General features: G+C 38.5%; 1 protein-coding gene across 2 annotated transcripts in view; it reads right to left on the bottom strand.

The window, feature by feature from the left end:
- The window catches only part of pde4d (phosphodiesterase 4D, cAMP-specific), a 203,704-nt gene that overhangs the window by 150,837 nt on the left and 37,880 nt on the right, over window positions 1–14,987 (bottom strand). Inside the window, exon 3 of one of the 2 annotated variants that reach the window (XM_008418380.2) lies at window positions 13,681–13,919. In XM_008418380.2, coding sequence (XP_008416602.1) covers window positions 13,681–13,919 — 239 coding nt within the window. Of the gene's footprint in view, window positions 1–1,145; window positions 1,938–13,680; window positions 13,920–14,987 lie in introns of those variants that run through there. The other variant, XM_008418379.2, reaches the window with a different exon arrangement.

Raw genomic sequence — 14,987 nt, 5'->3', positions numbered from 1 at the left:
ATGTGTGTGTGCGTGTGCGGGGGTGTGCGTGCGTGCGTGTGTGTAGTTTTTTCACTCACTGTTTTTGAACTCCAATTATTTTGTTTGTAAACATACTTGAGAACAGTATGTGCTCTGATGTACTTTATTGAAATATGTTGGTTCATATTTTGACATGTTAATTTCTTTTCTAAAGGACTAACACTTAAAGGGGAAAAGCTGCTGTAGCTTCTTTCATGAGAAAAAGGTTGGAGAATTATCAACTTATTTGTGTGTACTGTGATGGATGTAAAAGAAACATGCACTTCAAAGTACATGCTGTCATCCTTTTTAGAGGGAACTAATTTCCAGTATTTAACGTGCATGTATAAAACTATCCGCAGTGCATTTAATTTTGTATGTTGTAGTCATTAAGAAAAAAAAATCTAAATCAGCCAAAATTTTAAGCTTTAGTTGAGACTTCCAAAATGAAAAACATTTTTAAAAAATCTGAAATAGGTATCAGTCAGTGACCGGTCAGTGCAAGATTCTCAAAGAAAATCTATTCAATTTCAACATTCCCTTGTTTAGGACTCTGAATCTTTACAGGGACAAAAGTCTGAAAACGCATCTACATATATGTTTGTTATAATTCTTAATTATGTATGTTTTCTTATTATAACCCAGTCTTCATAAGGCTGACACGTCTTGCCTGACCTAAATCAAACGGCCAGCTAAGGATTTGAAAGCTTCAATGCTTAGAATACTTCAAATGGGAGATTAGCTTAAATTTATAATCATTTTAAGTGAGTTTGGGTTAATAATACTGAACCATTTTATTTTATTTATTTTTTATTGTTTTTGCATTATTCTTTATGCTATCGACCGAACTGCATGTGACATTTACTAGTTTAACCTTTGTCCCCGCGTCTTTATCAAAGCTTTGCGAATATTTTTTTTTTTTTTTTTTTGCTTAGTGCATTAAAAAAAGTCATGTAAAACTAAGGGTGCGTAAAAAGAAACAAAGCCAAACCTAATCCTCTAAAAGTTGCTACTAAATACAAGCACATCATTTTAGGTCCACAACGCCCATCTTCACCGCCGGAGATTAAAGAGAAACAAGCTGAGGAAGAGCTGTTTCCTCTTTTGTTGTTGTTGTTGTTGTTGTTGTTGTTGCTGCTCCTTACCGTCGAAGACCTTGAAAGGAGGACGGCCACGACATCCTGGATTTCTTCAGCCCGGGTCGGTGCCCTGTGTCCACGGCGTAAGTCCGGTCCATGTTCCTCGCGCTGAGGTACCGCTCGGTGTCCGAAAAGCCTCTTTGTCTCACGCGGTCGTTCTTGCGCACTGCCAGCGCGTGGCGGAGCGGAGAGAGCGACGCCTGGTTCTGCTGCCTCCACAGATGTTTGGGCGCCTTTGCACTCACGCCTGCTCCGCCGGCGGCAACCAAAGGAGCCGTCCCCACCGTCCCGCAAGCAGGTTCCATCCTCCCTGATCCCGTTGGTTTTAAAAAAATATATATCTATTAATTTTTTTTTTTCCAAGTTAAAATAAACACTTTCTAAACATGAAATCGGAAGAAGTAAAAATAATATTGTGAGAGATTTCTTCAGGTCAGGGTTTCCCTCCCTTTTATTAAAGAAAAAAAAAAACATAGAAGCAGCAAAGTAAAAACAATGTTCCTCGGTTTCACGTCCAGTATGTTTTGAGTTCAACTTTGTCCTTAAAACCACGCGCAAACGGGACAGAAGGAGCCCAAATTGAATCCATTTACAAATTACGAGGCAAAGCTCTGTGGCTGCAGTTTGGACAGGGGGAAACTGTCCCAGAGTAAGCTTACAGAAAGGAGTTCACAGCTGAGCCCGGTGTCCATCTGCTGCCCGCTTTGTCCGTGCATCTCTGCAAAGTGCATATGGTCATGCGGCAGATGTTCAGTGCAGGACAGTAGTCCCCAAGAAACGTGCAAAACTTCTGAGGGTGAAGCCATCCGGACGTGTCACCATTGTTCCTGCCTCTAGGTTTGCCTTACCGCCGACCGGAATATATACAACAGGAAAATACATTAAACATGAGGGACCCACCCCGAGGTACCTCCCCTAAAATCATCCCGAGTAAAGCAGGATGTGGGCTTGGGCATGGAGCCAGGTGGTTAGATGGTGAACAGGTTTCTCCCAACAATAGCAGGCTCTTTTTGTTCTTTTTTTTTTTTTGGTGTTGCAAAATTGGATAGAAAGCAAAATGCTGAGCTTATGTGTTCCATCATACAGGTAGCACATAAAAAATAAAAAACTGATAGGAGTAAATAATTAATCTGAGACTGTGCAGGATATGTGTCCATCACTGCAGGTTACACAGGAGTGCAAACATCCAGTCCATCTCGTTAAACTTCTGCCCCTTTGCTGTTTGCCATCAATTCCAGGGCAAAGGTGGACTCATCTTTGCTTCATTTCGCCCTCCCCTAACGCTCACGGCGCAGCTCGAGCCCATTATCCTGGAAGCTATAACGTTGTTGGCAATGCGGTCGCACATGTTCTAGCAGCAGAAATATAATCCTCCAGGAACAAGGAGAGGGATAACGGAAGTAGCAGGTATATGTGTAATGGTGGCAGGACGGCACAAGCACACAAAAGACTGTGAGCACAAGCCTAGCATCCGGGTGGACTCCATGTTAAAACTCCCAGACAGAATCGTGTTACATGGAGTCCAACCCATTTGTAGCAAAATGGCAATCCTTCAGTGAACTTTTCTTGGGTTCTGGATGCCTGCAGCAAAACTATCGAGCTACCCGTGAGAACATTGCATAGTGAGCAAAAGGCTGAATAAAATTTCCCAGATTTGAGTTTCAAATACCAGCTATCCTGCTGCGACTTGCAAAATTGCCGAATAATTATGCAATGACTGCCAAAAATGATCTCTTGATGATCAAGAACGATAAAGGTAGGTCCTTTGCTCTCTTTATGCACTTTGTAGCATGTCTCATGCATAATGTTTTGGATTTCTATGACTGCCGTACTGGCATGCAACATAACTGAGACTAAGGCATCAGAATGCAATGTTTATGTGTGGCGACCATAAACAGAAATCAGTAACACACTAAACTCTGGGAGGAAAAAAATATAGATTGATCCCAGTTTGAGAGCTAAAGAAATTCATCCTCACTGCCGTTTCAGTTTCACCAACCCAGTTGGACTCCAGCATCAATGGGTTTTCAGAAATATATTCTTACGCAGACATACCCTCGGATCTTCGTCTTCCTGATTTTTATTTTGTTCATCTCCGTCTGACTTGCATTCCTCGGGGAAAAAGTGTTTCAGAATCCACCTGGGAATGTTGTCATAAGTCACTCTCTCTGCATGCTGTTCACTAAAGCCAACCGATCACCTTGAAAGTGCCTTCTTTGCATCAGTCCCAGTTGATTTGAAATTTTGCTATCTATCATCAGGTTTTACAACACCCACTGGCTATTAAAAGGTTTACTTTGCAGAAATAATTTTGTGCACTTTTTAAAAAATTTTTTTGTGTTTTTAATCCTTCTTTAGAAAATCAAAGTTTTCTTAATTTTTTCTAATTGGTAAAAAAAAAAAAAAAACATACACACCTCTGCTATGTGCTTTAAAGTCAAACGTTCGCTTGCTGTAGCAAAATGTACTCTGAGAACGAACACTTCAGTGACTGAATGCGTGAATGCATTTCTTTTCTGTTATTTATTTCAGAAAAAGAAACATATCCAAGTAAATGACACATAAATATGTTTATTGATTTTTGAAACATCATTTTTTATTTCTTTTTTGTGCTATACATTTCATCAGTAGTTTTTCTTTGTTTATGTTGTGTTTGACTGTTGGATTGAAGATACAAGGCAGTCCCTGAGGTAAGTATGGTACAGTCAATAATTAGTGATTTCCCCTGACTGCTCCAATACAGATCTCATTATACTCACTGGGGTTATCAGTAATGCTTGACTAACTCAAATAAGCAAGTTCTTTGGTTGCAACAATTTAGTGAACATTCACAGACATAATTATGATTGGCACAAGTCTGAAAAACAAACATATTTGTGCATAAATGTTTTGCAGTATAAATTATGCTGATTTGCTGCTTTATCTTCCTTTAAACATGAAAAAATGAACTTAATCAGTTCCTCATACTGAGCAGTGCAGCATTTTAGTTAAGAGGAGAGGGGCAGGGGAAAGAGCTGGTATTTGACTGGTATCAGAGGGGGAAGAAAGATTTGTACGTCTGAATCTGAATGATCGAGAAATTGTCCTCTTCAATCTGATTCCTAGTATAAAACATACAATCAACATGACGACTTTTTCCTTTTTAGGAAATTTATACTGCATTAAGATTAGATTAATTTCTCATTATCCTTGGCTGTTCATTTGGATCAGACAGTTTCAACACATAGTTTTGCATATGTACTTTTTTCTTGGTTTATTTGTTGAAACTTGTCTGTGATGCAAATGCAGAGTCACAGCTTTCCGAACACAAAAACGTTCATGTATATGTAAACGGAGCAACGATTCATCTACTGTTTATCAGCGTTGCATCAGTTGTTGTGCCAACGAATCGCGGTCTCTTGGGACTCATGGCTGGCAGCGGAGTCGGCCGATGTTTATTTGGGACTATGCTACAAGTCCAAATGCAGTGAGTGATATTTCACAGAAATCTAAAGTGCTTTGGTGGTTGCAGAAAGACAGTAGAACAACAGAGATTGTCCTTGCAAAAGTATTCACACTCCTTTAGCTTTTGGATTTTGTTATGTCTCAAGCACAAACAGCATAATACATTTGGATTCCGTCTGCCTGTGAATAGCTAAAACTCATAAAAGTTTGAGCCCTCCTCTCAGAAAGCGTATACCTGCCTATTTTAATTGTCCAAGCATGAAATGTATCTTGATCTGCATTGATATCCACAGTGGAAACATTCTTAGCACTACCGGCTAGTAGCGTGTCACATGCTATTCCAGGTATTTCAGTTTCCCAGATTCTTTTCAATATTTTAGATATTTGCAAATAGACTGATTTAGGTGACTACTTTGGATACAAAAGCTTAATGAAAATCTGGACCTAAAAAAATTATGTTTAAAGATACTCTCCATCCAAGATGACCGCGTTAGAATTATGTTGCAAAGGAGAATGATCAAGAGAGTTCCGTGCCTAGATGTGGAAAACTGGCATAGACATACCCGAGATACTTTCTCCTGCAATAGGAGTGAAAGGTGGTTTTGAAACAAATAGACTTAGCAGGGCTGAATGTAAATTCATACCACATTTTTTCAGATTTTATGTGCCCCAAAAAATGGAAAACTATGGATAATGGACTACTATCAAATTGCACGTATGGTGAAGGGTTGTTGCTGTAAAGCATAAAAACTGTTGAAAGTTTCCAAGGTGCCATTAATACTTTAACAAGGCACCTTTTGTAGTAAGAAAAAATGCTTTTGGCCTTGCAATAAGGGGTTGAGAATCTTATTCAACCACCTACAAATTTAGTGTCACAAATTTCTCTCAGAAGTTGAAGATCCAGAATGCCAGACTCCAGCTGACTGATGAACAAAGGAAGTGCAGCTAAGATGTATACCCCTTGTTAAACACCCTTCCCATCACCAGTTTCCTCTCTGCATGTGTTCTGATTTGAGCCAGTCAAATTTCATTTATGTGATTTTTGTCTGACAGTTTGACTAAATTCAAAACACCAGGATTCTTGAACCTCATATTATAACAGATGAACTCAACAGAGCATGAGACATTGTGTTTTTTACACATGAACTGGCCACCTTAGTCTTAACCCTATTTTAACTCAAGAATTTGATTTGCTGCACAAAGTATGACTCATCTTAAAAACAACTTTAAAATGAAAAGAAGCAAAAGTCTTATCTGCTCAGTCAGATTAGATGAGTGTCAGTGAATATCAGTTAACTTTTGCCACAGATTCTTAATGCTAGTTTTTCCACCATGCATGGCATTTTACATGGAGGCAAAAACGTATTGTTCTTGACGTTTTGTGGTTCTAAGTGTTTGCTGTGTCCCTGACATGGTTTTTAATGGGGATTCTTACAGACGTCTAACAATTCTTCTTACCAATCTTTCTTAAAAGGTCAAATATTGTCCACAATCTTACCCCTGACTTCTCTGGTGTGTTTTTTGGTTTTCACGATGCTGTTCTGTCATCAAAGCTCTTTAAAAAATATGTCAGAGGAACAACTGTATTTATGTTGAAATGAAATTGCAAACATGTGGTCTTGCTAGAGTAAAGGCACAACATGCATCGTCAAAATACACTGAAGAATGCAGTTGTGGAAAAACTGTTTAAAAAAATCAACACCTCAATACTCAATAAACACTTTAGCCAGACATGTCACGCCTGTTCGTTTGTATTCCAGGCAGTGAACGTGTCTAAAGAGTTGACAAAATCCAAACCAGCTTTAAAATCACTGAAAAAAATCTATTGCATCTATTTAGACGCAAAGCCTCTAAACGATCCACATTATCTCTAGGTATTTCTGTAAATATGACAGAACTATTTAAAATGATAAAATGCTAATTCAGCTAATACAACAGTGCTCTGTAACACATGCTAGGAAAGCTTGCCGATTGCTGATCAACCCATCAAAGTTCACTGACAGTCAGATGGAGGCTGAGCTGCCTCTACATCAAATGCCCTATGCCTTTTTTCACATTATCAGAACAGCAAGATGAATTATTCAGTATTGACAATGTTTCTTCATTATGAGTGGCAGGCTCTGTCATAGATACAGGTGACTGAACAATGTAGATGTTCAATGCATCTATGCGGCAGACAAAATTGCCGAATTGAGAGAACACGTTCTTGTGAATCACACAGCAGTTACGAGAAACAGGAGACAGTTTCCACAGATTTGCCGTGAAAATAGCTTTGCCCGCTTGAAATTTAACTACTGGCAACTTATTTTATGTTGTTTTTCTAAGTTTTTGTCATGCTTTATTGCGATTTAAAATACGCTTACAGAACTGCAATCATGTTTTTTTTTTTTACTGTGAAGTTCAAACAGCATTTTGCTACATTAAGCAGAAACTGACAGCTCATTTGCTCTGAGGTCCTATCATCTATGGTAAAAGCACAGAGGGAGAGCTAGAAATGTGAAGGATGAAGCCGGTGTATTTTCCTTCTCATCTGGCACATTAGCAGCTAGTGCACAGAGGTATGCAGGTAGCACTACGTGTATAAGTAAGATTCAGAGCCCTTTTGAAGACTGCCATCAAGATCAAAGTTGAGTCAGAGAGGACCATCATTGTCCCCTGGGTAAATGAGAGGATTCTGTCATGTTTCGACGGAGACAATGTGGGATTTTAGATTTGAAGCTTTGACCACTGACTTCACAGGCTGCTCTAAACTTACTGGCTGTACTTCGATTTCCAAGCTGCATCATGATTTCCCCACTGGACCGCCAGCTCCAATAGAGAAGGCTGGTGGGTATATATAACCCTCTAGGAAAATAAATAAATAAAAAAAGCAAGTAGGAGAAATCGTGTTTTCCTTTGCCAAAACTGACTTAATCCACAGCGCTGTGCTAGCAAGAATCTCCAGACAGAAGCTGATTGTTTCCCTAGATTTGTTTTCCAACACATTCGAGGGTCATAAATAAATAGCAGACACAGTATGTGTAAAACTGCTTTGTGTTTTACTTTGAAATAAAATCCACTAATTTCTGGTTGCCTTAGCTTGTTACGTCTGTAATGTTCCCTCTTTTACTGTTAGGATTAGTAAGTCACAGAGGTGAGGAACAGAAATCTGTTAGACCTCAAATGTTTGATGAGTCACACCGTCTGAAGCCAGATGGGGAACATTTAAATACCAATGCATTGCGTGTTATTAAGCCATTAACAGCAAGGATACTTTCCTTTGCTGCAGACTGATTTCATATTTTGCTTTCTGCCCTTTATGATGCTCTATGTTCCTGTACAAGGACACCCAATTTTTTACGAAGCTGACTTTCTGTGGCAATAGACATTCTGTCACCTTTTTATACTACTCTCTCTTTAGGAATAAAACAGAAAGTGCAGACGTAAAAACTAAACTAAGACTTCAGCTCCTCATCAAAGCTGCAAGAGCATCGTTTGCGGGTACATACAGTTGCACTGATTGATTTTGCCAAAATCAATTAGCCCATCGCTAATTGATTTTTTTCCCAAAATCAATTAGTAATGTGGATGTGAATATTGGCTGTTTAAAGGATGTGAAATATGATGGATTGATTCTTTCCGTTCAGTAATTCATTCTTAGATGAATAATAAATGAGAAACGCCTCAGTGGACGTATTTTTTTAACTGAGTTAATTTAAGTAAGCTTTGGTTATGCTCCTGTACTTGCGAAGCATCCCTTGGAGCATTTCAAAACCAGAAGGTCAGTTTTCTGAATTTACAAGCCAGAAAACAATTGACTTACAACACCTTTTGCACAATTTATCTCTTTTGAGACATTACTGACTAAAATATCAGGTACACCTCACAAAAGAATTAATTTTACCTTTTGTGACATCGCTACTTCGTTATTTTTGTAAAGCGGTTGGAGCAGCAAGCCTCGTTTGTTTTCTTCTTTTGCATCAAAACTACCACCACCTTTCAGTAGATGATGTTTTTAATACAATCTGTGTGACGTAAATACCTCCGGTCATTTAGAAAAAAATATCAGTAATTTATAAAACCATGCCTAAGAAATGGCTTGCAAAATAACCCACTTAAATTCAGGTAAACTGCATCAAAACAAATAAAGCCAATTTAAAATCTAGTGTGCTGCTTCACAACTAGATAGACAGTCATGCTGCCAACAAAAAGATCCTTCAATTTGCCATAATGAGAACCTTCTGTTGATTAAAGACCTCAGGAAAAAAGCTCTATTTTTAATATCACCAATTTAAATCTCAGAGATTTTGATTAACGTGCGATTCTCCTTGCCATCAAACCCCACATTTTACAAAACATACTGGCCTCTTGGTTGAAGCTCCCTCTGTACTATGCTGTATTTGATTTGCTTAAGACTTTGGTGCATGCAGCAATTGCGAACACTCTTGGTAGTTTGAAAAGGTTTTTTGAGCTCATAGATGGTTTGGCAGGTACCTCTCTTCCACTGGATCCCCACTGGAAGAGAAGTAAGAAGCAAGTCTTTGATATTTGAGATTGTCAGGAGAAGGAGATGGACAATGGAGAATGGAGTTTATCTTACTGTTTGGGAGGAGAGATGAAAATCTGAGGAGAGTTAAGTATATCCACAGAAGAGTTTGTGGTAAGTGGATGACTGGTTTGAGTAGAGATTTTTATCCGTTCTCTCTGTTCCAGTACTAGCAGGGATGAATGAATACTGGAGGGTGAACAGGAATGTAGATGCATGACAAAGATCGGTGTGGAGAAGCACAATGGAGAATCTGGAGAGGTCGAAGGAGACCCTGGAGCTTGTCCAGGTAATTTCTGATGTCCTCATCAGACAGCGAAGAGGAAGAGCGATCAAGTAAGAGTCTATTTACAAAATATGCAGTACAACAAAGGTCAAGCAAGGATCATCACAAATATGAGAAAACCATTTGCCGTTGACTTCAGGGAAACCGCTCTTCTAAATACTCCTTTGTAATTTTGGTCAGATCAGATGTATTCCAGCTAGACCACGAGTGCAAGTGACACCTCCTCTCAGAGGAAAGACAAGAGAAACAACACACATGCACAAAAAAACCTCCTTCTTCTGCACAGAACATTGTGAACAAAAACACAAAGCGCCCATGCTGAAAACCTGAGCAACACAATTCCAGCTCGTTGTAACACCTTCCACATTTGGTCTTGTCTGTTTTCAAGTGCCCTCTTCAGTGTTCAGTGGAGTTGGGTTTAATTAACTACGGTCAATGACTCAGTGTTCTTCTTCAGTCAGAACTTCATGACATGTTTTGGCCTCGTCATTGTGCTGCAGTTTGAGTCAGGGTCCAGGTGATTCAGCGGAAAAATCCTGTACAAAAACAACACCTCCAGTCTGACCACCGCTATTATTTTCTATTCTGTTTGACTCATTACACATGCAGTTCTGGTATTGCCATCAATTTAGAATATGTATCTTTCAATCAGTGGGATCTTTTTTTTTTTCCCTCTTCTGCCACTTAACAGTGCAGTCTTGTGTAATGGGGAGTTGATGAAACATTGCTGAAATAACAGCAATAGTGACTCACAGAAGTGCTGGACATTTCCCCACCAGCTGTTGATCATTCATAAAATATTGTTATTTTTGTTGTTTCTTCCGGCCTATTCATAAGGTTTTACCCATGTGTCCTGTTATAATCCCTGTGTAATGTCATCAACCTTCTACAAGGAATCTATTAAAAACTCCTGTTTTAATTCAATTATTCCAGCCCCTGTATTTGGGTTATCTATTCACTACTCCTCCACGTCATCATGTGTTAGTTCTCCAAGCAAACACAGACAACACCAACCCTGATTAAAAGAATAATGAACTTAATTTTGTGAAATTTTATTGGAAAACACTTAATGTGCGGAACTCTTAGTTATCACTCATGACTGGCAGAGAAACACAACAAACAAACCTTCTGCCTCAAATCATAATATTTCATCTTTTATTGCCTCAAGTTTCTGTCTAAATGCTAATCGCATATAAATAGAGTTTAAACTCAAATGAATAAGTTCATGAATTTTAACAGGAGTGAACTAGGAGTCATCTGAACAAGCATCAGATGAGGAGCTTCTGAAGAATTGTAGCCAGTAAATAAACTTTTCTGTTAATTAGTTATTGATCGCGCAATATTTCATGGACACTGGAGGTAGTTCTTCTGGACTGGCAGACCGGTCCCCCTTTTTGACTGTGGTCCACTACTCAAAAAAGGGGAACCAGTCCAACTACAGAGAGATCACATTCCTATAAGCTTCGCTAGTAGAAGCTGGATTCTCAGAGTACCTTGAGCAGTAAATATTACAGTAATTAGAAAAAAAAAACTATTTTCAGCCATCTAAAATGAAGAACAAGCACAAATGAAAGCCAAATATCAAGTACATGACACTAATACTCTGTCAGAACTTCTCTTTTAACTTACTTTACAAAGATCTAAAGCTTTAACCACCTCCGTGACTTTATACACATCTGAAATTATTGCAAACACAAGTTGGTTTCGAGCTCAGCCAGGCTGCCACAGGTTTGAAAATGATCAAAGGGAAAGTAAATTGTTGTAGGAGCTTCCATTATCTAAGTTTCTTCAGTTATTACAGATGGACAGGAAGGATCTCCTGTTGTGCTCTGTGGGTTTTGCAGCGTTGTTATAGCCAGACGTGTTGTGTTGTTGCGTTACAGTTTTATGAAGTGGCTGCTTACGGTTATCCATATTGATTTTCATTTTAATAAGCATCCTTTTTCAAAAATTCTGCTCCAGAAATAAGACTAAGCAGTTTTATTTATCGGCTTTTTGAAGTTGCTTGCTCTGATGCTAATACCCTAACAGATGGCTCTAGATGAGATTGCACTTCACAACAGACCTAAAGATTATATGCAACATCTTGCTGCAAACACTGAAGGACCTGAGCTTCATCAACAAGGAATGTCTGTAATATCTCTTTATTTAAAAAGACTGAGCAGGAATACTGTAAAGTGCTGGAGATTACCCAATATATTTCTTTTTTGTGAGCAAAACATCTTTTATTTTGGGAGTGAAATGTGTCATGTTTTATAATCAGCTCAATATATTTTACTATTCCACTCTATTATTTGTTTTTAGACATATTTATGTATTTAACACAGCAGAAAACAGTGTATTTTAAGATACAAACTAAGTTGTCAAACTTAGTTTGTATCTTGGAGTTGTCAAATTATTTTATATCTCAAATTGTTACTGAAAGTAGAAGTCTCCCTGTCAATCTTATGTCAGAGCTGAAATGCTTATATTCATGATTACAGTTCTGTATTTATTCCAGCTTTTGGAATAAATATGGATCTAACATTTGACTAAGGAAGCAAAGGAAAATAAAATATGCTAACTCATTTTGTAAGTTTGCACTCTTAGAAAATGCTCTCAAATTTGCATGACAGTTTCATTACAATGTGAAGACGCAGAATATTAGCTAAAAACCCAGAAATAAACATAACATCAAAGTTAAAACTGATTTGTATGTTATAACTAAAATATTTATTTAGTTTCTGTCTTCTCATTTGGCATCCAGATCAGATCAGTGACTCTGTGAATAAAGCCTGCCAAAGACAAAGAGATGCAGTGAGGCTGAAATGTTCTCCCAGACTTTCTTGGTGAGAAGGTGAGAGGTGTTGGTGCAATCATTGGAAAATGGAAGAAATATAAAACGACGGTTCCCCTCAATATGAAGCTCTGTTCAAGAATTTGTCTCAAGCAGTGAGAATTTAGAGAAAGGTGGGGAATTAGGCATGTTGCTGATCTGAAGACAGTGCAGACCAAAGTCATAGACATGACCATTTTAGGACACATAGAGGCCAATGGATGGTACTCTGAACTAAAATGAAAACTTTATATTCTCATGCAGAAGACAAAAGATGGGTGATTAATTTTTTATCACTGGCCTCTCTGAATACCAACAGTACCAATTAATAAAATCCGGCATTCTTTGTACATTGAACTCAGTATCTTTGACAACCAGGCTTTTCTCTGTCTCCCTCAATAGAACTTGACACATTGATCTTTTTGATTGTGTTTCCACTTCTGTCTGGGAGAGCTTTGAATACAACTGATTAAGTTTCTGTTCAGCAAGGCAGAATGACGTCCACAGAATCCATCAGTCTAGTTATGATTTTATGGTAAAAGGCCTGCAGATGCTTTGCAAAAAAACCATAACTTCTGTATCTGTGTTGCAGTTCAAAGAGGGTGACAAAAAAAACAAACTCACATCTTGAATTTGTTTACATTTTGTCACCTTGCAGCTGCCAACTTCAGTCTTCAACAGACCCACACAAAGTAGTGCATAAGTGATCCATGGAAATAAAATGAGACATTGCTTTTTGATTTATTTACCAAAAGAATTCTAACTACTGATAAGTGCAACAACACATTAGGGTAGGGTAAAACTAGCTTGCCTCATGACGGTCTACACCCAGCTCACGTTCTCTAATAGTGGGTGAACAATCCAATGCTTGGTAAATTGTGCTTCACAATGATAGGAAAAGCCAACATCAAAGGAGCTTTGAGCTCCCCAAAGCTCAGGATATTGTTTTGCAACTTAAGGATGCTTTAAGCAGAGTTTTGCTCCCACATCTTAATCCTCGACCCCCCTGCTGTGTTGATTGGTCTTCATAATACAGTTTCTTTTTACTGATGTTCTTTGACAAATTACTGAGTTCTTTGTAAAACTGGTGTAGTTTCTTTTTACAAGAGGCCCATTTGTCAGATTAATAGTACCTTTTGAAAAATAAAAACCTTTAAGCAGGTCCTAGACTTGCTTTTTAAGCCCATATTTCTGTATTGAAATAGTTTTTTGTGTACTGTAAAATAATTTTAAATGTTATGTTTTCATTAGATGAGAACAGAAAATGATCTAAAACAAAGGCTTTAAAACATCATTATGTGTGTAATTAATCTATATAAAGAGAAATTTATCTCCTGGTTTTGGTCATGTGACATCACTGTGCGCCACTTAGTGTTGCAGATTGGCTATACTGTAACTGACTAAGATTTTCAGGATATATCCATTCTATGCCATGTAGTTGTTTGATGTCCACTTGTCAACATCCTCCTACCTGGTGGTGTCGGCAGAGGTGATGGCGATAAGTGGCGGTGCTCGTAATGGCAGTGTTGTGGGCCGAGGTGGAACTGTGACTGTATCCGGCTCGGGTTTCCGGTCACAGTAGTACTGTTCAGCTTGTCTAAAGGCCAGGGGGGGTAGCTGAACTGTCCGGCAGGAGAGCCTCCGTACCATAAAGGGCTCCATGCAGGTGACGGGCCCTGGTTCTGGGGAGTCGGATGACTCATCTGACGCCTGTGGAAAAAGACATGGCTGTTAAAATCTGACATTGAGGAAGTGGGGGGCAGGCTTGTAATTACATTTTTTAAAAAAAGTCTGGATCTATAAAGGCTGGAAACAACCCTGGATGGACTATTATAAAGCACCAGTTACTTTTATATTGTGTTGTTTCTTGTTCACACAATATCACTAATATCTAATCGAAAGCCTCACCAACTCACATTATGTTGAATATTAGATTAAACCATAAAGGCATCAGTCAGGTTTCCAAGGGCTTTAGCAACCAGACATTTATTCAGGTCAGTGACAACCTTCATTGATGTAAAATATATTAAGTGAAAATAAATCTAAGGCCATCAACAATTGTACATGGTATTACATAAACAAAAGTATACAGAGTGAAATAAACACCAAATTGCAGGCGTAATTCTCAGAAGGCTTGCAAGAGCCTTGTTGAATTTTCAATATGGATAAGATTGTGCCCTTACTCAAAATAGTACAGGAAGCCACTAGAGCAAGGCTGCCTATTTTGAATTTAATTTAAAAGTTATTCTTTGCTGCATCAATAACCTTGCAGATATGGTTCCCAGCAAATGCAAATATAGTAGCCGTGCATTCAGGAATACACACCCGATAGTGTGTTTTATCAAATAAACAGCTACTAAGGGAAATTACACATCATGAATGAGAACGCTGTATCCCATTTTTACTTGACAAAAGGTTCAAACACAAAGTGATTCACTTGAGAAGAAGTAGAAGCTCCAAGTGAAAATGACACTGTACAGACAAGAGAGGGGGAGAGTGGGGGGAAAAAAATACGGATAAGAGCTCCAGCTGAGGGCAGAGACAGCCGCCTGAAAAAATGAAGACTTTAAACGTCTGAGATGAGACGAGAGTGAGAAGACAGAAACTCATTTTACAGTGGCAAGTTAACCTGGAGGAAAGACATCGGGTGGTCAATAAACCATTAAGTGGTTATCAGAAAAGTTGATTCTGGTGCAGTAATGGCTGCAGCAGAGCCTTCCCTCTCAAAACACTCATCTGAAGCAAGGTTTGCCTTGCTTACAATTTAATACAGCTCTT

Source organism: Poecilia reticulata, linkage group LG9, assembly GCF_000633615.1.
Source record: "Poecilia reticulata strain Guanapo linkage group LG9, Guppy_female_1.0+MT, whole genome shotgun sequence".
Classification (NCBI taxonomy): Eukaryota; Metazoa; Chordata; class Actinopteri; order Cyprinodontiformes; family Poeciliidae; genus Poecilia; species Poecilia reticulata.
Note: the sequence above shows the minus strand (reverse complement) of the source record. Positions and strands in the feature narration are given on the sequence as shown.